The sequence below is a fragment of the Dipteris shenzhenensis genome, chromosome 11 (genome assembly GCF_047967505.1).
Source record: "Dipteris shenzhenensis isolate YYH24624 ecotype China chromosome 11, Dip_SZ_1.0, whole genome shotgun sequence".
Taxonomy (NCBI): domain Eukaryota; kingdom Viridiplantae; phylum Streptophyta; class Polypodiopsida; order Gleicheniales; family Dipteridaceae; genus Dipteris; species Dipteris shenzhenensis.
In genome coordinates, this window is record NC_141606.1 from 52,670,553 (window position 1) to 52,694,345 (window position 23,793).

Sequence of the window (23,793 nt, forward strand, 5' to 3'; positions counted from 1 at the left end):
GAAGAAATTGGACTTCGTGTGTCGAAACGAGGAGGAGCTACTGAACATTCTGTTCAGTAACAACTCTAAGGACTTATGGCGGAGATTTCTAGAGGGACGATGCCCCCTACCACTCACTGACACTCACGTGTGGACTAATTATGCACGCACGCTCTATGATATTCCGAATCAACCAGCCCCTAACCTATTACATATGCCACGCCCCACGTCCTACACCCTCTTCACTAGGAGGGGGTAAAGGATGCCGTAATGAAACTTCATAATGGCCGAGCGAAGAATCATGAGGGACTATGCACTGAGTTCATTGCATATGGGATTAACCTCCTAGCCCTGATCTTAGCCAAGCTATTTAATGAAGCTGTTTGCTTGGGGTTCGTATAAAGTCAATGTATGCGAGAAGTATGTATAGACAACCAGAGTAAGCAAGTGAGTGATCGCAATCAAAGCGTATATCATGGTAGGTGGAGTAAGAACTCAACGAGGTAGAAAGTGCTATGCGACGGGGGGTAGAAATGCTAAAGAAAAGATAGGTGTGATCAGCCCCTGGAGGGAGAGGTGCTACGGTAAAGTCAGTGATGAGAGATGTGAAGGCAAGGGATCCCATTATGTAGTCTACAACACTATAGCCTCCCCCATGCGGAAAGCAAGTGAAGCCACCTGATGCGGGCCATCTGTTAAGACCATTATAGATGATAAGATCATGCATCCTACCGAGGTCTAATAGTGCATGTCCATAAGATGTGAGCGGTCCTCGTCTGTCAGCTAAAACTCGTAGCATACCTGCCTCCTCAATGGCAATGTCTGGTAGTAGAGTGGAATCATCCCTAAAGTCGAGAAGTGGTGCCTGACGAGCCCCTATCCTCGCGTTGAAGTCCCCAACTAGGAGGACTTCCCCACGGCTAGAGAAGTCAACGATGGACTAGTAAAGAGCAACAAATGGGGATGTCTCATCCTCCCCTCGAGTATCTCTGGCAAAGCGGGAGGTCTCGTGGAGGAAGTAGCAAACTGCAATAAACAAATCCCGGCTATCCATGTGTCAAATAGATCCAGAGAAACCTAGAGTATGGATCTCTCTGCTCCACTAAGATGGCCCCCAAAAGTGTGGATCTGTAAAGGACTACGACTCCTCCTAACCCTCGAACCCCTGATGTATCCCTCGTCTCATCTCCGTAGACAGACTCCCATGTATACCCGCTAACTACTGGTAGTGGGCGCTTTGGACTCTGATATGTCTCTGTGTAAAAGACTGTCATGACCTGTATAGGATTCCGAGAAGTTCCCTGGTTCTAACCATAAGGTACCATTACAGTTCCAGATGGTACAGGATAGGGTCTCGGATGTCCGGGTCTCATAGACCCCGCCTCCCTATGCGGTAGGAGAGGTGGGTGCCCGACGGGGCCTGTAAGGAGTCGTCCATCTCGTACTACTGCCCACTTCCCCTCCTTGCGAACCTGATCCCGCTGTTGAAACAGAAAACGCTTCTCCTCAACCTGTAGTGGAGTGAGGTCCTCATCCATGGAGATCGCTAACTGGTCTCGTAAGGCTGACCTACGACGTAAAGCCGAAAGTCGTGCCTGGGCGTCATGGAACCGTATGATAAGGGACTGCTCTCGGTTGGGGTCCCTCCCAACCCGCCATGCTCTCTCAATCTTGTGCTCAGTCGCCCCTAGGGTAGTGGTCACAAAGGCCTGCGCATCTACCATCGGTATAGCCTCAATGCGAGGAATCTCACGTACTCTGATGTTGAGAGCCTTGCTGGCTCTCTATTGCTGCTCCAGAAGGATAGCCGAAACGGTTACCCTTGCAGGTTCCCGTTTGGCTACGTCAACCCATCTGGACGTCTCCTCAATGGTAGATTGCATACTCGCAATCTGTGCCTCCACAACTGGGGTGCTCCCTGGGACTGTACGTATGGCAGTGACCTCCTGTCGGAGTTGTGAGATCTCCTGTCTAAGCCCCTGAATAAGATCAGCCTGGACTCAAATAGCTTGAGACTACTCCTGTATGAGACGTGCCTACTCCTGGGTGAAGCAAGTCTGCTCCTGTGCGAAGCGTGACATCTCCCTCTCGCGCTCTTGGATGCTCTGGACCTCCATCAACAAGTACTCCCAAGTCTCTGATGGGTCAGCTAGTCCATGCTCTAACGAAAACTGAAAGGACTGTGGCCTGAAAGTGTGAGGATGAGACTGGAGGCTAGGTGATGATAGGGTGAGATGGGTGCGATATGGAGACAATAGTGGCCTGGAGGAGGCGATCCCAACGGGGTGTGGGAGTGTGGACTGACTGAGAGGCAGAGGGGAGAGAAAGGTCGAGTAGTGTGGGACAGTGTATGACCTCTTCAAAGTAGGTGTCATAATCGAAGAGAGAACTATAGCGGGAGAAGAAGGAAGAGATGGTGGCAGTGGCAATCCCTCTATCCTAAGGGAGGGTGGAGCAATTGATGTCATGGGTAGGGGTGTGTCAGAGCCAGTAGCTGTAACTGTAGGCTAAGTCGAGCTGAAAGTGTAGCTGAAACAAGAGCTAGAGCTGATGCTGAAGCTGAGGCTGAAGATGAGGATGTAGCTGAGACCAAGGCTGAGACTAAAGCTGAAACTGAAACTAAAGCTGAAGCCGTGACTGAAGCTGAGTCAGAGGTGGGTCCCGCCTTTGCCTTGCTGTCCACTCTGAATCCACTGCGGTTGTAGCGTGTGTTCACATCTTCGAGTTTTAGTTGTGTTTGTTTCTTGGCTTTGTTGTCGTCTTTCTTGGCGGCTTTATCCGTATCCTTGCCACCTTTCCCCATTTCGTTCGATAGATAGACCGTGTTTGGAGAGAGAGAGAGAGAGAGAGAGGTTAGGGTGTGAGGAAATGATGCTCAAATGAAGACATGACAAAAGGCTTTCATTCATTCATTAAGTGTGACACGACAAGTCAAGTACAAGCCTTATATAGGCTACTCACTCACACACTATAACCTAGCGCATATGGGATAAGTCTCATGATGACCCGTGGCACTCACACATGACTCACACACATAGACTAGTACTAGATCACCTTATTATACACCAACACACTCTTTGGCTATGATATCTCCAACAATATAGTCCTAGAAAGCATCATTGTGACATAGTCATGACATCAACATCAGCATGTCACATCAAGTCCCGTGCCATGTCTAGCCCGATACAACAAATATTGGAGCTCTAGAAGAGAGGCCATGGTGGACCCAAAGGTTGGTGAGGCTGCGGTGGTATAAGATCAGGGATACAATGCTGGCGGCTCTCTACGGGTGCAGTCCGGCGTGGTCTCTTGGCTGCAGCTCTACGTTTAACTAGGGCCACAACAACTCCTGTAGGTCGTGTGGGTCATGCCTCGGGTTTGAACATGGAGGGGATGTCTTCAAGCTTGATCTGTGTCCTCCTCTGTTGGGTAAGTCGTGTCGCTAGCTCTGGATCTCTATGTCACCGACTACTTGATCAACGAGGGTCTGTGTGATATGGCTAAGATCATGCTTTGAGATGAGTCCGCATCTATGCTCCGCCCCTACCTTTGTAGTCTAGGCAAGCGCTCTCGATGCTTAACTACCTCATGAATGAAGGTGGCTAAGCATCTCTTATTCAACTGGTAGACACAGCGTTCTCTGCATGGCACGCTGAAAAATATGTACGACATCAACAACGTGGCCAGGATCCTCAACCTGAAAATGGAACTCTACAACATGAAGATGGAGGAGGCTGACACAGTGGAGAATCACATCACCAAGATGAAGGTGGTGAGGGATCAACTATCAGCAACTGGTCAACAAACGGATTCGTGCACATTGCTAGGCTTTTGCTTGGCATGCTTCCTAGGAGCTACAAAGGGTTTGTTACAATCATCGTTGTATGACAACCGTCGGCACCGGTGACATTCAAGGAGCTCTTGCCTCTGCTTCTGCAAGAATAAGCTCAAGAAAAGAGTACAACCCAATCCCACGACAAGGCATTATTGCGCAAGACGAGCAAAGGCACATGGAAGGGTAAGCTAATAACAACAAGCCCAACAACTACAACAAAAGGACTGACAAACGTGATGATGATGACTCTCCTTCCCACGGAGGCAAGAAGAAGACGAAATGCTTATACTGTAACCAGCTAGTACATTTTGCGAAGGACTGCAGAAAGAAGAAGGCTGACTAGAAGAGAAGGAAGGAGTTCAATCAAGAGTCAGAGGAATCAAAACCAACAACAAATGTGGTTATAATTGAAGAACATTTCTTGGCAACTCCGAGTGTTATTGAGGTAATATATGCAGATCTTGGTGTACCAATGTGTATGTTTGACATTGAGAATGGTCTTAATAGTCAGAGGGACCAATACCCTTTGTGGAGGTGAAAGACAGCAATGTTTGCTCAGATTGCTTTGGATACAAAGCTGATATCACTTGCATGAGGGAGGTGTCTTTGAGAGGTCCTCAAGGATCATAGTCACCTGGATGCAGGCACACTAAAGATGGCACGACATGTTTACACAAGGATATTGTGGATGCCTCCATGAGGTACTTGGCTTGTTTTCAAAGCAAGCACACAAATGGGTGGATTCATTGGTACATGTATTCTTTGTGCATACATTCAGACTTTAGTAGCATGCTATGGGAAAAAGTTTTGCTTTTCTCAGGTGTTGAGGCACAGGAGGGAGAAAGCCTTCCTGGTAGGCTAAGGTGGACATCTTGGTGCTTCTTCAAAGCTCGGATGCAAGTTGCTGGAAGGAGAACATGATGAACGTGTTGAGGCCTTCATGGTGGAGACAGGGACATCTACGGGTCAAGAGAGTATATTTCACCACATGATTTACCTACTTGAGAGCTCCTATGGAGCTCATGGTCTAGGAATTATGGAGATACACTTGGTTTTCGAGATCTATGTGGATCAGCCACTGGGATCTCATTGTTCAGGCCGGTAACTTGTCTGTGGATATTGCCAAAGTGAAGACAAGTTGAAACAGACCATAGGAGCGAGGACCTGGCACAATCCAAGCTATCCTTAGACTCTAAGGGGGATTGCACCTCAGTACTAGAATGGTTTGCTTGAACGGGACTGCACCTGCAATAGCGGGAGCCGCGGGTTCAATCAGCAAGGATGTCTTCAACTTGTTCCAGAGTGCTTCTCCATGGGAGTTAATGGAGCATCTGCATCAACGTGTGGGTATTTGCCTATGGTGACTCAATGAGAGAGGGTGTTGGATTTATCTAGGTCACCTCCCCACAAGTGAGTGCTCAAATGAGAAGAGAATGGGGGAGGTGTACTACAGTACATACGAGATGCCACGTGGGAAGAAAGTTGGACTGCCACGGGGGCAAACCTGAAAGCCATATGCAGGGCTGCAACATGGGCAGTATGCAAGCTTCCATGTGGACAGCATGGAGCAGAAGGGGCTATGCAAGGACAGCAAGACAGGCTGTCCGGGCCAGGTCAGAGGGCAGCAACCAGAGCTGCAGACTTGCACACCAAACAGAAGCTTTCTGGAGCTGTTTGACAGGTCAAGGCAGAGCAGGAACATGCAGCAGGCAGGCCTGGTGTAGAACTGCCACATGGCAGCAGGACGCAGCATTAAGGCAAGTTTGTGTCACGATTTGTGACGTATTCCTTTCTCTATACCTTAAACTTATGGATGGTTTGATGAATGGACACTTGTGGAAGGGTATGCCCTTTCGACAAGACACTTCCTATGAGGCACAACCCTTCACAAGAGACATTCTATTGAAGAGACACTACCATTGTAATGTACCCTCTCATCAAGGGTCACATCCTTCACAAGAGGTACACACCTCTTCATGCACATACACTTTGGAGTACACACCTTTTCATGTGTGACTCTTCACTCTCTATATAAGAAAGGCCCAACTGTATGGATGATACACTACAGACACTCAAGCAATACAAATATTCCTTGTTCTCTGCTATTTCAGTCTCCTTTTCCGTTCCTTAACACATTTCTAAATATAGTAAATCTAGGATTTCTTACAGTGGTATCAGAGCAAATTTCACTCCTGCCTGTAGGAAATGCCCCCCACCTTCTAGCGCCTATCTGATACATCTCTTTGCGCTAGAAGGATATCCACGCATATTGTGCATGGAAGAGATGGAGAGAATGAGAGTAAATTTTTATAGCGCCAACCCCACCTAAAGTCATCAGTGGCCTCTCCATCTCCCTCACATCACAAGTTGATGTGAATGGACACGACAAAAATCGTGTCTTTTGATGTGCTTGGGCTGTCCCAAAACCAAGGGACGCACCTTTTTCACCATCGGACACACCTTTTGATGAAGAGTTTTTGACTCCTCGCCCAAGGGACACACCCCATCGTGGAAAAAAGGACACATCTTTTCGTGTGGGGACACCCCTCTTTAAAATAGGGTTGCACCCCTTCATGAAAAGGTACACCTATTCCAAGGGTCATACCCCTTAGAATAGGCACACCCCTTGGCACCAAGCACCAACCTACAAAAGGGTACCTAGAGGGCTTAAAAAGGGAAACCAGCCCTACACCCAAGGCCTAACCCTAGACTACCCAAGGGTTCTCTAAACCCACGTTTTAGTTTTTTGGCAACCACCAACCAGCCAGGAAAAAAAGGGCGAAATCAAATCGCGATTTCACGTCAGCCTTCTCCACTCCAAAAACAGCCGTACGGATTTTGCCATTTCCTCCTGCACTCAGGCCGTGGACGTTGCCTGTATCTTTTGGAGAAGTTGCAGCGTCAGTTTTCTCTCCTGCTGATCCCGCCATACCTGCCTGCAATCAGCAACGTTTTGCTGCTTATCTCCCACGACCAAACCAGCCTGGCTTCTCGCTGGTTTTCTCACGCTACCTCTGCCCATGAACAGCCGCTGTTGCTGCTTATCCAATCACTCATAGACAGGCCAGACCTGCTCTCCGACAGTACGCAGCACACAGCGCAGACTTCAACGCTGGAAAAGTGCGCCAGATTCTACACAGTCTGCAAAACGCCTCTGCCAACGCCATATCTGCCTCACAAGTCTCGCCAAGCACCTGTTTCTTGTTCACATATCCACGTGGACTTGCAAAGACAGCAACATGGACCTCCGGACAGAGATCTGCAGGCCTTTTCTACGCAACTAATTGGCAGATCTAATCTATGCCAAGTGGATTCTTTCCATTCTATTTCTAAGGATTCTCTTTCATATTGTTATTTGCTGCTCATTATCAAATTACAGCAAATGAAAGCCCCTTCCTTAAAGCATGGAAACCCCTGGTAATGCCTCAGTCCCTTCAAGGACACCTCAGGCATCATCTATCACACAATATCGTGTTCAGATTGCACAACCAACCCATTTCGGAGCTTTTGCATCGTGGGTCTTTTGTGTCACGTGCCCTTCCAGTGACTTGGACCACATCCTATATCTTCTATGTGAGGCACCTCAATTACATTACTTCCTCAGCACAATCCAGGTTGTGTTTCACGAGACACGTAGATACCCAGAACCCGATATTCCTCACGAGTTTGCTGTCCATCTTTGGAGAGACTTTTACCCCTCAGCTTCAGCATCTCCAGGGTACTCTCCACCTCCTTCAGCTCCCAGATATCCTCATGCACAAGTTTTACCTTCCCCAAGACAGTATTTACACTCTGAAGGCACTCCTTCTCGATATCCTCCGCTCCTGACAGCATCTCCTTATCCCTTCTCAGATCCGTGGACTTTGCAACCTGCCCCTGTACTCTCACGAGCAGTAACACCCACTTCGGCATCACCAGTGTTACCTCAGACAGGACCTCCAAATTTCCACGGGTGGTTCCATCCTGCCTAGCCTGCCCCCTCCAACATGAGCAATCTCAAGGAGCAGCCCAGATCTTCTTCCAGGAATGGTACAAACTAGAGCACAGGTTCGTGCTCTTCTCACAGGGACCTCACATATGTCGCAACGCTCACGTGCAGCCTCTCCGGAGATAAGCGACTCAAGTCCAAAAAAGACCCCTAAAGTCAACATACAAGACGACCCATTACTTCAACTTCAAATTTCTCAGCTTCACGACATCATCTCCGACTTGGTCCAGAAAGTCCAACGACTCCAAGATTCTCACAGTACCACACATACAGAGGATGACATGATGCCACCAGACGACTATGTGGACTCGTTTCCACCAAAGGTAGAAAACATTGAACTCCGTGCCCTCTACTGCTTACTCCAAGCTTCCAAAACTAAAAGACTTGACATTAAACTTCCAAAATCGCCAAACAGTTGACCAATGGCTCGCAAAACTGCGCGTGTACTTTGATACTGTTGACCTCACTGAAGGCAAAAAGATTGCCTTGGCAGCCTCCCTCGTCAAGGATACAGCTTTCCTATGGTGGCAACGACGCTCAAAGGACGGCAAAAGTGTGTTGACTTGGGAACGTTTTGAACACATGCTCCATAAGCAGTTCATACCTGCCAATGCTGACTTCCAAGCACGTTCAAAACTCCGACAATTGGAGCAAACGGGCTCCCTGTCTTCCTACATCTCTTAGTTCACCACATTGGTGCTGGAGATCGATGGTTTAACTGATGATGATTGCCTTCATGCTTTCATCTCAGGCCTAAATCCTTCGTTATGCATTGATGTCCTCAAAGCAAACATCACCACCACATCTAGCGCTATTGCTTACGCAGAGCGCATTACCGATTTCCAAAACACAAGGAAGCAGAGTTCTAATAGAACACAGAACTCTACTATGGCCAAGGGCGCTCGCTCTCAAGATAACCCCTAGTTCAGAAAAAAGTCGGGTAATCAAGGTCAGCGACAGTCTCAAGATCCCCACAAGTCTCAGAAATCATATGCTGGATCCCAACAGAAGCACTCCTCCAAGGATCGCGCCTCTTTCTCTTCACAAAGTCATGACCGTCATCACCAACATAAAGGTGCGGCCACTGACAAGAAGACCAACTCCAGCACAAAAGGACTTTGTACCATCTGCACGGGCGACCATAGATGGTTCGATTGTCCAAAGCGACCAAAGCAAATTCCAATATGGAACCTAGCACTTCCCAAACAGAAGATGCTACCCCAGCACAAGACAAGAAAGGCAAAGCTGTTCGAATGGCAAATACCATCCACATGATCCTTGCCAGCAACCCCGAACCTTCCTTGGCCACTCAAGTACTTGCGTCCAAGGATCGGTCTGAGGAACAACAGTTATTACCCTCATCAACAGTGGCTGCTCTCATAACTTCCTAGCTAGTTCTATGGTCGAAAAACTTCGGTTGACCACCAATCCTAGTCCCGTGGACTATCAGATTGAACTTGCAAATGGAACTACATTCTTGTGCAACACCAAGATCAAAAACCTGTCCTTTCACATACAACATTATACGGACAAGTTGAACTTTGATATCATGCCTCTTTCTCAGTACGATGTCATCCTCGGACAACAATGGCTCTACGACTATGATCCATCAATCAGTTTTCGCAGCCATACTATCCAGTTTGTCCACCAGGGAAAACTTATTGAGCTAACTGGTTCTAGGGACTCTCCTTCAACCCCAGTTGCCTCTGCCCTACAAGTAAAGAAGTGGGTTCATAAATGTCAAGTAAAGACTTCACCTCTGTTGGTTACGGCAGTAGAGGAGACACCAACAAAGGATCCTCTTGAGTACCTCAACCAACCTTTCTTTCAGCCTTACCTGGATATTTTTCCACAGGAACTGCCAAAGCAATTACCACCTCGACGACCAGTGGATCACCCAATCGAACTTATTCCCTGTAGTAATCCACCGTCAAAACCTCCTTATCGGGTTTCTTACACTCAAAATGAAGAAATCCAAAGATAGGTGACCGAACTACTCGACAAAGGTCACATTCGAGTTGCAGCCCTTTCGGATCTCCTATACTACTAGTGGAAAAAAAGAATAAGTCAATGCGCCTCTGTATCGACTACCGAGCCCTCAACAAGCTCACTATCAAAAACAAGTATCCATTGCCTTGCATTGATGACCTCTTCGATCAACTTCTACACGCAACACAGTTCTCAAAGATTGATCTTCGTTCAGGTTATCATCAAATTCACATACGAGAAGGCAATGAGTACAAGACAGCTTTTTGAACAAAGTATGGACACTATGAATGTTTGTTTGGTCATGCCTTTTGGGTTAAACAATGCCCCGGCCACATTCATGACACTAATAAATGACATCTTCAGGCCTTTCCTCGATAAGTTCGTCATCATTTATCTCGATGACATCCTCATTTTCAGCAGATCCCTACATGAGCACAAACAACATCTTCACCAAGTTTTTGAAGTTCTCTGCGCAAATTCTCTCTACATCAACGTTGAGAAGAGTGAGTTCTTCAAAAACCCAACTCAAATATTTGGGACATGTTATTTCAGCTCAAGGCATCTCTGTGGATCCCAAGAAGGTCGAGGTAATTCAAAACTAGCCTACTCCTAAGAATGTTCATGATGTCCCCTCTTTTCTCGGATTGGCAAACTTCTACCATACAAAGGTCTATCAGTTTTCCGAGATTGCAGCTCCTATGTCATAATTATTGAAAAGCACGGCAGTTTTTCAGTGGCTTCCCAAAACAAAGTATAGTTTCCAACAACTCAAGCAAGCACTCACTACCACACCAGTTATGGCTATTGCTGACCCAAACCTTCCGTTTGAGGTCATGACCGACGCTTCCGACATCGCTACAGGAGTAGTCTTGATGCAAGAAGGCAGAGTTATTGCTTTTGACAGCCATAAACATTCCAATATCCAAACCCGATACCCGGTTTATAATAATGAGTTTCTTGCCATTGTACATGCTTATCGCTCTTGGAAACATTATCTCATAGAAGCCGACTCGGTGGTAAAGACAAGCCATCACTCTCTAAAGTATATCTTTACTCAGCCAGTAATGAACGCTCGACAAGCACGCTGGGTTGAGTTTCTGGCCAACTTTCACATGACCATTGAGTACATTCCAAGACTATGCAATGTAGTTGCAGATGCTCTCAGCAAGTTCACTCTAGCATCAACTATGGTAATCTCCACATTATCTGTCGATGTACGGAGTTCATTCAAAGGGAAGTATCTCAATGATAAAGACTTCGGCACAGCAGTACAAGTTCTTTCGAAAGATCAACCTTCGACTTCCGAACAAAAGATTTTCTCATCCTATTCTTATACAGACGACCTTTTGTATCATCAAGATCGTGTCTATGTACCACATGACAAGGATGTTCGACGTCTTTTGTTAAAAGAGCATCATGTAGTTCCTTATGCTGCCCATCCAGGCATCAACAAGACTTACAGGTTACTCAATGCAACATACTACTGGCCTCAGATGAAAAGCGACGTCATCAAAATGGTTACATCTTGCTTATCTTGTCAACAAATGAAAGCAAGCCGACAACTTCCAGCAGGACTTCTTCAACCTCTTCCGGTTCCAACTGAAAAAGGTGGGAAAGTATTTCCATGGATTTTATTACAACATTACCACGATCCTCCACAGGTAACACTCAGATTATGGTAATTGTTGATCGATTGTCCAAAATGGCACACTTTGTTGCTTGTAAAAGAAGTGCCCAGCACAGTTAGGGGAAACAGAAACGGGGGACGGGGAACGGAAACGGAAACGGAAACGAAAACGGAAACAAAAACATTTCGAGATTTCTGGGAGGGCTGAAACGGGGAACGCCACGTCAACAAGGGGGTTTTAGAAAAGGGGGTTTTGAGATGAGAACACACACATTTAGAATGCTATAGCCTACAGCTTGAAAGAGAGCCAAGGGTTGAAAGAGAGGGCTGAAACTTGAAAGTGGGGCCTGAAAGAGGAGGGAACAGAAGGCTGAAAGAGAGGGCTGAAAGAGGGGACTGAAGGAGGGGGCTGGAGGGGAGTAGATGATGATGGAGGGCTAAAGCAGCTTGCAGGAGAGAAAGGAGAGGAAAGGAGTGAATGGGGCTCAAGGACGGCTGGAAAGCCTTGAGGATGGAGAGAGTACGAGGCTGAAGGAGTGGAAGGAGGCCAAAACCGAAAGCAAAAAGACCAAAAACGGGGCTGGCGGCGGATTTCGCGTCATTTTGGAGACCTAGCAGCCTGTGTTGTCTGAAATGGCCCGTTTCAGGGCTCTGAAACGCGTTTCAGACTGGCTGAAACGTTTCAGCCAGCCGTTTCAGGGTCCTGAAACGTTTTAGACTCTGAAACGCATTTCAGGAAACAAGGCTTCTCTAAAACGGCGTTTCAGGCCTGGCTGGGCTCTGAAACGCGTTTCAACGTAACTGTGGTGCCCAGGCTCCGGACATCGCCAAACTCTTCATACAACACATCTTCCGACACCATGGATTGCCCAAGAATATCGTCTCCAACAGAGATCCTAAGTTTACTAGTCACTTTTGGATTTCACTGTTCGAATCTTTGGGTACAACTCTACATTAGTTCATTATCTCCACCAGGGTCTTATTTTGAGTGGGAGGGGATGTCATGATCTGTGACGTATTCCTTACTCTATACCTTAAACTTATGGATGGTTTGATGAATGGACACTTGTGGAAGGGTATGCCCTTTCAACGGGACACCTCCTATGAGGCACAACCCTTCACAAGAGACATTCTATTGAAGGGACACTACCATTGTAATGTACCCTCTCATCAAGGGTCACACCCAAGGGGTACACACCTCTTCATGCACATACACTTTGGAGTACACACCTTTTCATGTGTGACTCTTCACTCTCTATATAAGAACGGCCCAACTGTATGGATGATACACTACAGACACTCAAGCAATACAAATATTCCTTGTTCTCTGCTATTTCAGTCTCCTTTTCTGTTCCTTAGCACATTTCTGAATATAGTAAATCTAGGATTTCTTACAGTTTGCGTCTGCAGCAGAAAGTCGGGTCAATGCGCAGACTAGTCGCTTGGTTTGCCAAACCTGTATAAAGGGCCTCAGGGGGGGCATTCCACATTGCAGGGTCTTTGGTGCCTCACATTGGGCTGCCAACACAGCAGCAGGGAGGTCTAGAGCACGAGCAGTAGGTCCTCATACAAGGCTGCCTACACAGCAGCAAGAAGGACAGAATTGCGGGCGACTTGTGCCTTACCATTGGCTGCAGACGGAAACAGCAACGTGGTCAAGGATCAAGCAGCAAACACAGTCTTACGATTGGCTGTCCATCAGAGTAGCAGCAAGGTGTGTTTGCAGGGCATCACTACACATCCCACTACAGCTCTAGAAGAGCACACAGGCTGGCAGGTACCACGAGGACGTAGGAGAACGGTTTTGGAAGTCACAGAGGTCCATATCTAGGCAGCACTCTGCTGCTAGATAGTCGCACACTGCATACCCATTTTGTATATGGTTTTGGTCCATCCTTGGGACAATACATATTACTGTTTCTACTCTCTCTCTTGAGCACAGTTCATATTACTATTTCTACTCTCTCTTGAGCACAGGAGACTAGGTGGGAGACCCTTCGGTCCAAATTTGCATACGTGTGGAGATGGGGAAGGGGAATGGTGACAAGGCGAAAACACAAAAGCAACTCAATCTGGAGGACTTCAACAAATGCAGCAACCGGAGCGGTTTGACAGTGGACAGCACCGTGGCCCAGAAGAAAGGGGCCCACCCAAAGCCCATGCCGCTCACCACATCCTCGACCTCTATGGTTACCACCACTATTTCACCACCATCATCCACCTCATCATCTATGCCACCTCTCTCCTCCCCCTCTCCTGCATCATCATCACAGGTCTCCTCTCCAATAGCCTCACCACTGGCCCCACCGGCCACGGCTCCACAGTACTTTCCCCTCGTATCACCTTTACCTCTCAGTCAACAACCCTTCATCACCTCATCCGGCCTCGCTACTCCTACATACCACTCCCCCACCCAAATCATGCTGTCCCCACCCTCAGTACAACCTCAGCAGCCCACCTTCATTCCAACCCCTCTCAAGATCCAGTCCCCACCTGGACCAGGACATCTTAGGCCCCCACCACATACTTGGGACTCCCTATTGGCTGAGATACACAGCATACGGGCCCGTCAAGCAGAGCTGACACATTACACCCAGGAGCAGGCCAGCAGTATACACGAGCAGGGCACCCTTATCCAAGGACTCAGGCACGACATCACACAGCTTCGAGAGGAGCTCGGGACCCTCAAAGCAGCGCCTGGAGGGACCCCAGTCACAGAGATGGAGGCACAGATAGCCACGATACAGTCGGCTATAGCAGAGACGACTAGATGGCTGGACGTGGCGAAACGGGAGCCCGCAAAGGCAACCGTTTCAGCCGCCATACAAGAGTAGCAGCAGAGGGCTTCGAAGGCCCTCAACATCCGGATACGAGGGATCACGCAAGACAGCACCAACACCACTACGATGCCCATGGAGGAGGCGATCACCTTTGTGACCACCACCATGGGGATCCCCGACCATGGCATAGAGAGAGCATGGCGTGTTGGGAGAGATCCCAACCGAGAGCAGCCCCTAGTCATTCGCTTCAGAGATTCACATGCTCGACTAGCGAGATTCCAACGCCGAGCCGCTCTACGAGAGCATCCCACCCTGTCCATGGACGAGGATTTGACACCACTACAAATTGAGGAGCGACGAGTTCTTCTACAGCAGCGGGATGTTGCCCACAAGGAGGGGAAATGGGCCGTGGTCCAAGATGGTAGGTTGTTGACCGGCACCCGTCGGGCTCCCACCCGTACCCCCTAGGGGGACGGGGCCTATGAGGCTCAGATTTCGAGACCCTAGACTGCACCATTTGGAATTGTAATGGTACCTTATGGTCAGACCCAGGGAACTTCTCGGAGTCTTATACAGGACGAGGCATAGTCTTTTACACGGAAACACACCAGAGCCCAGAGTGTCCACTACCGATAGTCAGTGGCTACACATGGGAGTCAGCCTTCAGGGATGAGACGAGGGATACAGGAGGAGTCCGAGGATCAGGCGGGGTCGCAGTATTGTACAGGTCTTCCCTCGTTGGAGCCATCTCCATTGAGAGGAAGGACGCACACTCCCGATTCATGTGGATCCGGATCCGACCCACAGACACCCGTGACCTTTTCATAGCAATATGCTACTTCCCACCAGACACATCCCACTTCGCCAGAGTGGCACGAGAGGAGGGTGAGACATCACCATATGCACCCTTACATCAAGATATCCCAAACCTTTCAGCCTGCGGGGAAGTTCTACTTGTTGGGGACTTCAACGCCAGGACAAGCACGCGCCAGGCACCACTCCTGGACTTCTGAGACGAATCTATCATGCTACCAGACATGGACCTAGACGGAGCAGGTATGACCAGGACCTCATCGGACCAACACAAGCCTGTTACACCATATGGACACGCACTCCTTGATCTGGGCAGGATGCATGATCTCATCATCTACAACGGGCTTGACCTATGGCCCTCCTCAGGTGGTTTTACTTGCTTCCCACACCGGGGGAGGCACTAGTGTAGTAGATTACATCATGGGATCCCCTACCTTCACTTCATGTATCACCGACTTCACCGTAGCACCACTCCCTCCAGGAGCTGATCACACATACCTATTCTTCACTATCACCACCCCACGCTTAGCCACACAACATACACTTTGATCACAGCCTCTCACCGGCCTACTCTGGATGCCTAAACAGACTCCTAACCTACATCGATCATATACAACTCATAGAGGACCGTGCTGCCCTGATTAGTCGCACACTCCACGAGACTGTCCTCCAAATATTTCCCCACACCACACGGTCCACTAGACCACCACCTCTTGGTTCTGTACCCTGCAACAATTGGTACGATGCGGAGTGCAAGGCTTATCGCCGACAGCTCCGACTTGAAACCAAATGTCACCTCCTGAACACACCAAACACGGTACGCAAGTACCAACGTCTCGTACGTCGGAAGAAGCAAGCATTTCTTCGTCGAAATGAGGAGCTGCTGCTGCACATCTTGTACAGCAACAACTCTTAAGGATTTTTGGCGGAGATTCCTTGAGCGTAGGTCTCCATCACCCCTCACCGACACGAGAGTCTGGCACACGTATGCACACCATCTTTATGATGTCCCACACCAGCCCACTCCATATCTCATACACACACCTCGCCCCACCACTTGCACGTTGTTCACCAGAGGGGGAGTCAAGGACGCGACATTGAAACTGCACAATGGCCGAGCTAAGGATCATGAGGGGCTATGCACTGAGTTTATCACATATGGGATCGACACGTTAGCCCCGATCCTAGCAAAGCTATTCAATGACGCTGTTTGCCTTGGCTTCCCCCGCACTTGGACACTCAACACCATCACCCCCATCCACAAGGCAGGGGATCCCATGGACCCAAGTAACTACCGGACTATCATGATTGGACATGTGATGTCCAAGATCTATGCAGTTGTATTGGATGCGTCGGTCAGCCTGTTCGCAGAGATGAGAGGGCTCAGAGCAGAGGGTCAGGCCGGTTTCAGGCGAGACCATAGAGCTATGGATCACATACTCACACTCAAGAGTGTCATTGAGGAGGCCAGATCACGGAAGGAGAGGGTCTATTACTGCTTTGTGGATTTCTGCAAAGCCTTTGACACATATCTCGAGCTCGTCTCATCACACACCTACAGACACTGGGATTTGATCAAGAGATCATCTGGGCAGCCATGGCACTGTATGAGAGAGTCTCAGGCCGAGTTCAAACAGGCACAGGTTGGACAGATGAGATCTTGAGTACCATAGGGATCAAACAAGGTTGTCCCTTATCACCGACCCTGTTTAGCCTCTACATCGATGAGCTTGAGACTTTCATGGGGACGTTCGGAGGGACCGGTTGCTTACTTGCCAGGATCATCATCAGGATTCTTCTTTATGCAGATGACGTGGCACTCTTGTTGTCCACACCCGAGGGGCTCTAGCGACACCTGGATGCACTACAGGCTTTTTGTTTATCCCATGATTTGGAGGTCAACCTTGGCAAGACCAAGGTCATGATCTTTAACACCTCTCGAGCAAACATGCAACGGAAGCAGTTTACTTTTACTTTCGGTGGGTCACCAGTTGAGATTGTATCCTCATACACTTACATGGGGGTCATCTTCTCCGGCCTGATCTTCACGATGAGACCAGCGATGCAGGCCAGACTGAGCAGGGGATACGCCTCACTGGCTCGGCTAGAGAGACAATGCTTCCACTCCCACTTCCAGGACCCTCGGACCAAGGCTCTTCTCTTCGACTCCTTGGTCCAACCAGCCCGTATGTATGGCAGCCCTTGTTGGGGGCCTGACATGTCAGAGAGAGAGTGGACACGGGTGGAGCGCCTGCAAATCCTCATGCTCTCACGGATGATCCGGGGGAAACCGTCTGTACCACATCACATCATTCAAGCCGAGTTTGGTGACTGCACATCAGGGAGACAGAGGTTGCCATGGTTGGCTCTCAATTCCTCCATGAGGTTGGCAGCAGAGGGAGACGAGCGACGCTGGTATGCACAGACTCACAGATGGTTTGTGAGACTAGGGCTCCACATCAATAGAATACCTCCTTTTCAATATAGTTTAGATGCCCCTCCGATACTCCCACCCACCATCCCGATCGGGCCACACACCAACCAGGTCATTCGAGAGGATCTCCTGCAGCTACACACCTTTAGGACCTGGTTGGAGCCGAGGGAGCTTCCAGTGAAGCTGAGTTTCTACAAAGATACTGTCTTCGTATTTCGGAGGAGGGATTCATCACACCATTGGGGTACACTGAGCTTCATATGCCTCACTCACTACGGATCTCCATCGGACAGTTTCGGGTATCATCACACCGCCTCCACATAGAAAGCGGCAGAGCAGAGGGGATTCCTAGGGAGCATCGCTTATGCATATTGTGCGACTATCAGGAGGTGTAGTCGGAGGAGCATTTTATTTTCAGGTGCCCAGTGTACTACGAGATCCGAGATCGCTACCACTGCCTCTTCAGAGACAACTCCGGGCTCCTTTCTAGATTCCTCGCCTACCTAGATCAAAGATGCCTCGCGGCCTTCATTCACGAGGGGGTCCGACACAGAGAGTTCTTACTCAGGCGACGAGGCTTGGCCACATCATCAGACACCTCTCAGAGCAAGATCACAGAGTTCTTTCCATCGAGTGACATTGATCGTCCAGTCTCTAGCCGCAGACGTGACAGAGACCCCGACCTGACGGCCGCAGCACGACACACGAGACATCGAGGGGACACACAGATCACTCTGGGGGACCTCCCGTCATTGTTTAGACCCAAGATACGTCCCACTGGAGTCACGGTGGCTCTGGTCTTGCGTCGAGCCTCGTCCAGGAGACCGAGATGCATGGCACCCCTTGACGGGCGCCAGCGTCCCATCACCGGCTATGCACCAGCCAAGGCGACATGACATACGGAGGATTCCGCTCCGCTCCAGTCCTTTTCTTTTCATTGTTACATCCAGATGTATTTGATTATGTATGATCAGACTTAGGATTCAGCATGGGTGATGATGCTCATTTCAGTAGCTCCACCCTTACTGTGATTTGTATCAGGTTTTCTTTCAGTCTCATAGACCCATCGGTCTTCCGAAGACTCTAATAAAATTTCTTTCTTTCTCTTGAGCATATTTTGTATATGGTTTTAGTCCATCCTTGGGACAATACATATTACTGTTTCTACTCTCTCTCTTGAGCACAGTTCATTTACTGTCCGCACCTCTCTCTCTCTCTCTCTCTCTCTCTCTCTCTCTCTCTCTCTACACTAGTACACGCTAAGGAAAGAGAGTTAGATTTGAATTTAGCCATGTATGATTCCTGTGCTACCTCTTTGTTTATCTTCCGCTACATGCAGCAAGCAGCATCCACCTTTGTTGTCTAACAAGGTAGGAGTAAGACACTGGTCATTAGTCATTAGGCATTAGTGGCCTAATGGTAGGCCTAAGTGGCCTAAAGATCGGTCGGTACTTGGTTAGGACAACTAGAACAATTAGTGTTAGTCCTAGGTCCTAAGTGGTGATAAAGTCCTAAGTGGACTAACACCCAAAAATTGCATGTGACCATTAGGCGTAGGGCTGGCAAGGGGTGCATCTAAGAGACGGGAGGCTCCTGAGGTTGATCAGTCTTAGTAACCTAACACATATGCACGAGAATTAAACCCGATATATACAACGGGATATTATGACAACTGAAAAAACCAAGCAAATTTAACATGCAACGTGTAAAAACATTGTATAACTTGCAAGAACAAACATCCAACTTCACTAAAAACTTGAAAATGGAAGTTTAAAGACATTCCCATACCATCAACACATGAAAGCTCAGGAGTCATATCACGGTGTGCATTCACAACTCGCATATACAAGACCGACCCTGCGTACAAACAACAACAGCACCACAAACTTAGGAAAGCTTGTCTAACATGTTGAGCATCCCAATATCACGCTCATCGAAATTCTAAACATGCATAGGTCAAAAGTTTGAGCAGATTCGAGCAAAATACTTAAGCTCACAATTGCACGTAAAAAGAGTGTATTTTGTAGTAACATCCCTCTGTCCAGTTTGAATACAGAGCCCTGTTGGGAAGACAAATCTAAGCACGTGTCTATAGTTCAGACAACATGTTAGATTAAACAATAACCTTGCATCAATCACCAACTAGGAACGCAAGTCATCTCATGTTGAAGCTTGCTTGCCACGATACTCAATTCACATGTGTGCACACAAGTATCTGGAGTACACTTCAGATCTGAAAGAACATAAACAGATGTACAGGCTGGCTTGCATAGCCCATAAAATAATCCTAAAAAGGATCTCCCGCCCCCAGGTTGCTGCCCATATGACAGCCCACAAACCAATCATATGTGTCCATGCCCCACATGACACCTCTTCTACACCCCCGCCTATGCAAGGCTTCAAGCCCCTTTGTCCTCAATGGGGGCTCATAGGTGGGGCATTCGCCCTACTATTCCAACACAGTCCTCCGCCATCGACAAACCTCTGATTCCCACTTGGCTGAGATATTTTTACAAAGATAAAACCTCCTTGATGCTCTTGTTTTATGAATAGCTAACTAATTCTACACCCATATAGTCTAGGTGCCCAAACCTAGCTAGTGAGCATGTCCAACCTTAAATATGCTTTCTAGGCTCTCTCCTACATTATAACCTCCTACAATCAACCACCAATATACAACACCTATCCACTTCCTCGATCCGTGAAAGTATGAAAAACACTTGCAGGCCATGCCTTGCAAAAACACTCAAGAGTCTTCCTAGAAACCTCTGCACGTTGCTCTCAAATCACATGCAAGGCATCAATGATGTCCAATAGAATCTTGGCAAGAGTGGCACTAGGTCCTCCCATCGCAAGGCTGCATCATGCTACACATTTGTTTGAGGCCATGACTGTCTCCTAGATAGTGTTCTGTGGACAGAACTCTGGGTAGCGTCTCAAGGGTGGAGCAGCATCATAAATCTCTTTGCTCATCATTGTCTCCCCCTCTCACTAGGTAGGTGGGGATACCATCTTAAGGAGAAAGCGTGCCATCCTTCTATCACTCAGGCTACCATACCCCACGTAAACATTCGGTGAATATGCTGCACCGATGCAGCTATTTGGAGCAAGCACTGTTGGACTTCTGCACTGAAGAACAGCTCCACAATCTGTGGGAGATCATCTTCTGGTCAATTCCTTGCAACAATGGCAAGTACTACCCCTCAAGCTTCTTCTTCTTGAAGTAGCATACTCAAGTGCTTCAACAAAAAGACAAAGAGGATGGAAGCTACGTCTCACAACTCAGGGGAAGCAAGAGATAACTTCTTGTGCATCTCAATGAGTACTTTCTTAAAGGATCTAACGGGTATTGCAATAGTTTTAGTCCATAGCTAAGCGAGGTGAGACTGGATCATGTCTCCCATAACAAATGCCCCATCCACTGGCCCCGTTATGGCCTCCCTACAGAAAGCCATTGCATCCTTAAGAACAATGTCCTTTCAAGTACGACTCGCAAGCTGATGTATCTTCGCAGAGGGTTTGGAAACAAACCACCAATGAAAAGCCACAAAATACCTTGAAGATTATCAATATAAAGGGTTGAGCAAAACTAGGACATTCAAATGCATGATATTAAAGCCAAATTCTTCATAAAGGACAATCTAAGAATAACGAATTGAATGTTCATGATAAATACCTGCCTGAAGGTTTGGTATATTCCGTCTAGTTGCACCCTCAAAAGAAAAAATAGAAAGAGATGCGTATGTAGGGGCTCCAACATCAATAGTGAAACTCTGTAGAGATGAATATTCAGGTTAAGGTGTGCATTCCTACTTAGACCTATGATACGTAGAACAAGAAATTTATTAGTCAACCTTATATGAACTTTTACCTCAGAACGTCTATCCACGACAAGGCCAATGACCACATCGTCCACATTGGGTATATACTGCACTAACAAATATGCAAATTAGAAAACCATGCTTTAAATCACAATATCCATATACCTATAAGAATATTAAAAGTTCCAATATGTTTGCCAACGAGTACAACCAATTTGAAATGCCACTTCAGCTTAACTTTTAAGAAATTAAATTCAAGTTGATGCAAGGATACATCAATTCATATTAAAACAAGTACAAAGAAGGAGTATCAACAATCTGATGGGACCACAAAAACAACACTTTCTAGCCCACCATGTACAAGATCTCTTAAGTGTCTTTACAGCAGAAATTCCAAAAAAAATTGGATGAAGATTCTAGAAAGAATGTCACCATGTCCCATCAGGGACCCTAGTCTTTCGAGAGCTTACCTAGCCATGCTTTATGACGTCTCTAAACCAACCCATGCCCCACCCTAGAGAACATCCCTCGTCCTACCACCTCCACGCTCTTCACCATGGCACAATTAGAGGAGGATTTAAGAAGCTCCAGAATGGTAAAGACAAGGATCAAGAGGGCCTCCAAGCAAGACTGGTAGCCCACCGTGGGCTATACTTGCTCTAATCCTAGCCGGCTTTCGACCCCCTGCACCACAAAAACCTTCATACTCATTCACAAGGGGATCCCATCATACCCATTCAAAAGGGAGGGAAGTAACTACCAAACTATTATGATCGGCCATTCGATGGCCCACAGTCTCGTCTCTATATCCTAAGCAATTGGTCTTTGTGTCGGACAGCTCATCAAGGAAAGTCGCAATCTATCTCTAATCTGAATGGACCAAGAGGCTGGAAACAGGTGCAAATCCATCTCAACAGTGGTAGTGGCCTCAGATCTCAAAGTACGTACTCCTTTGACTCCACCTCCTGCAGGTCGGCCCTCTCAAGGATGCCCTTAGCCCGTTTAGTCTCAATGCATAATTGGTGAGAAGAAACATGAAATCGAGACCCTCAAGGCATGGGGAAGGTGGAGCCAAGAGTAGCTGGGCACTCCTCAGAGATCTGTAGGCAATGCTCTCTGTAGAAGTTTAAGCTTCACGGGAAGATTGCTAGGTGCTAACCAAGTCCTCCCAAATGACAATAAGTGTGTGGAACAAAGGGAGCCTCAAGACTATATTTAAAAGGCAGCTATCTGTCCATGTGAGCCCAAGACTCGCAAGCCACCTGCGTGTCTGAGCATGCCAACATCTTTGATCTCCCTCGGCCACAAACAAGGAAAGAGTGTATTTTCAGCACACTACCGGCCCCTAATTATGAAATCACTTCTCTTTGATTCTCTCGTCCGACAAGAAGCCTTATTTGCAGCAGTGTTTTGGACAACAGGCCTCAAAGAGGACGAGTGGACTAGGGAGATTGTATATTGGACCTGATATCATTTTGGCAAAGTTTGCAACGCAACCCTTCTACACAGATGCCTCATTCCAAATTATCACTTATTTGGAATGGGTCAGACATTTCGGCTAGACAGATGCAAGTCTTCAAAGACTACCATGGATGGTCCTCTCATCGTCTGTGCAGCTTGCTACGAAGGGAGATAAGCAATGCTGGTATGCATGAGTCTCCAGATGGTTCTGATTACAAGACATGTTTATTGCCCATTTATCACCATATCAGTACTAATTGGATGCCCCTTTCCTGCAGTTGACACAGCAGGAGACTGAGGAGATCATCATCCTAGATGATCTATGGCAGGTATACATCCATAGGCCATGGACATCTCCCGCACAGCCCCATGGGACCACGACGACTACAAGGAGTGTTTCCTCCACTCAAGCAAGGGCGGCTTCATTTAGACATCAAGACAATTATAAATCCATCTCTCCCATGCAGTACAGATCATCATTGCCAACTCTCAAGACCTCATCTCATAGTTTCCAAATCGAGGCAGGTCTTGAGATTGTAGCCACATGACCTTACAAAGATGTGAGGCTCTGCATTCTTTGTGACACAAGGTAGAGATTTGAGAAGCATGTCTTGATGTGATGCCCTAGGTATTATGAGACCGAGGGAGATACTACTTCCTTTTCTCAACCATGAATATAGGGATATGAACAAAGTCATTGACTACTCACACCAGATATGTGCCACACTCTTCGTGCACTAGGTCACGTGACTTAGGTCTACACTCATAAGACCCGCACATGGTGTTAGAGACTCACTGTGCCCACCTGTGAGCCCCCGTTTTGAGGGGACAAGGGGCAGTGAGAGGTAGGAGGGATGGGAAAGAGAGACCCAGGCAGACATCATAGGCAACCAGCACACAGGCTGGTTGCTGTCTGCAAACAGCAGAGAATTAGGGGGGGCCTGTGCCTCCCTGGAAGCATCAACAGTCCCATGGACTGGCTGCACAGGGCACCCTTTTATAGGGGCCTGTGGCAGGGCCAGTCGGCCCAACCAGGGCCACCGACCAGGGCCGACCCTGGTCGGAT

General features: G+C 47.9%; 1 protein-coding gene across 2 annotated transcripts in view; it reads right to left on the reverse strand.

The window, feature by feature from the left end:
* LOC147897163 (uncharacterized) overlaps nt 1-23,793 on the reverse strand; it is a 53,853-nt gene that overhangs the window by 14,372 nt on the left and 15,688 nt on the right. For both annotated transcript variants that reach the window (XM_087381478.1, XM_087381477.1), the window contains 3 exons: nt 21,317-21,373; nt 21,122-21,218; nt 19,234-19,302 (listed from right to left, as the gene is read on the reverse strand). In XM_087381478.1, coding sequence (XP_087237604.1) covers nt 19,234-19,302; nt 21,122-21,218; nt 21,317-21,373 — 223 coding nt within the window. The remainder of the gene's footprint in view (nt 1-19,233; nt 19,303-21,121; nt 21,219-21,316; nt 21,374-23,793) is intronic.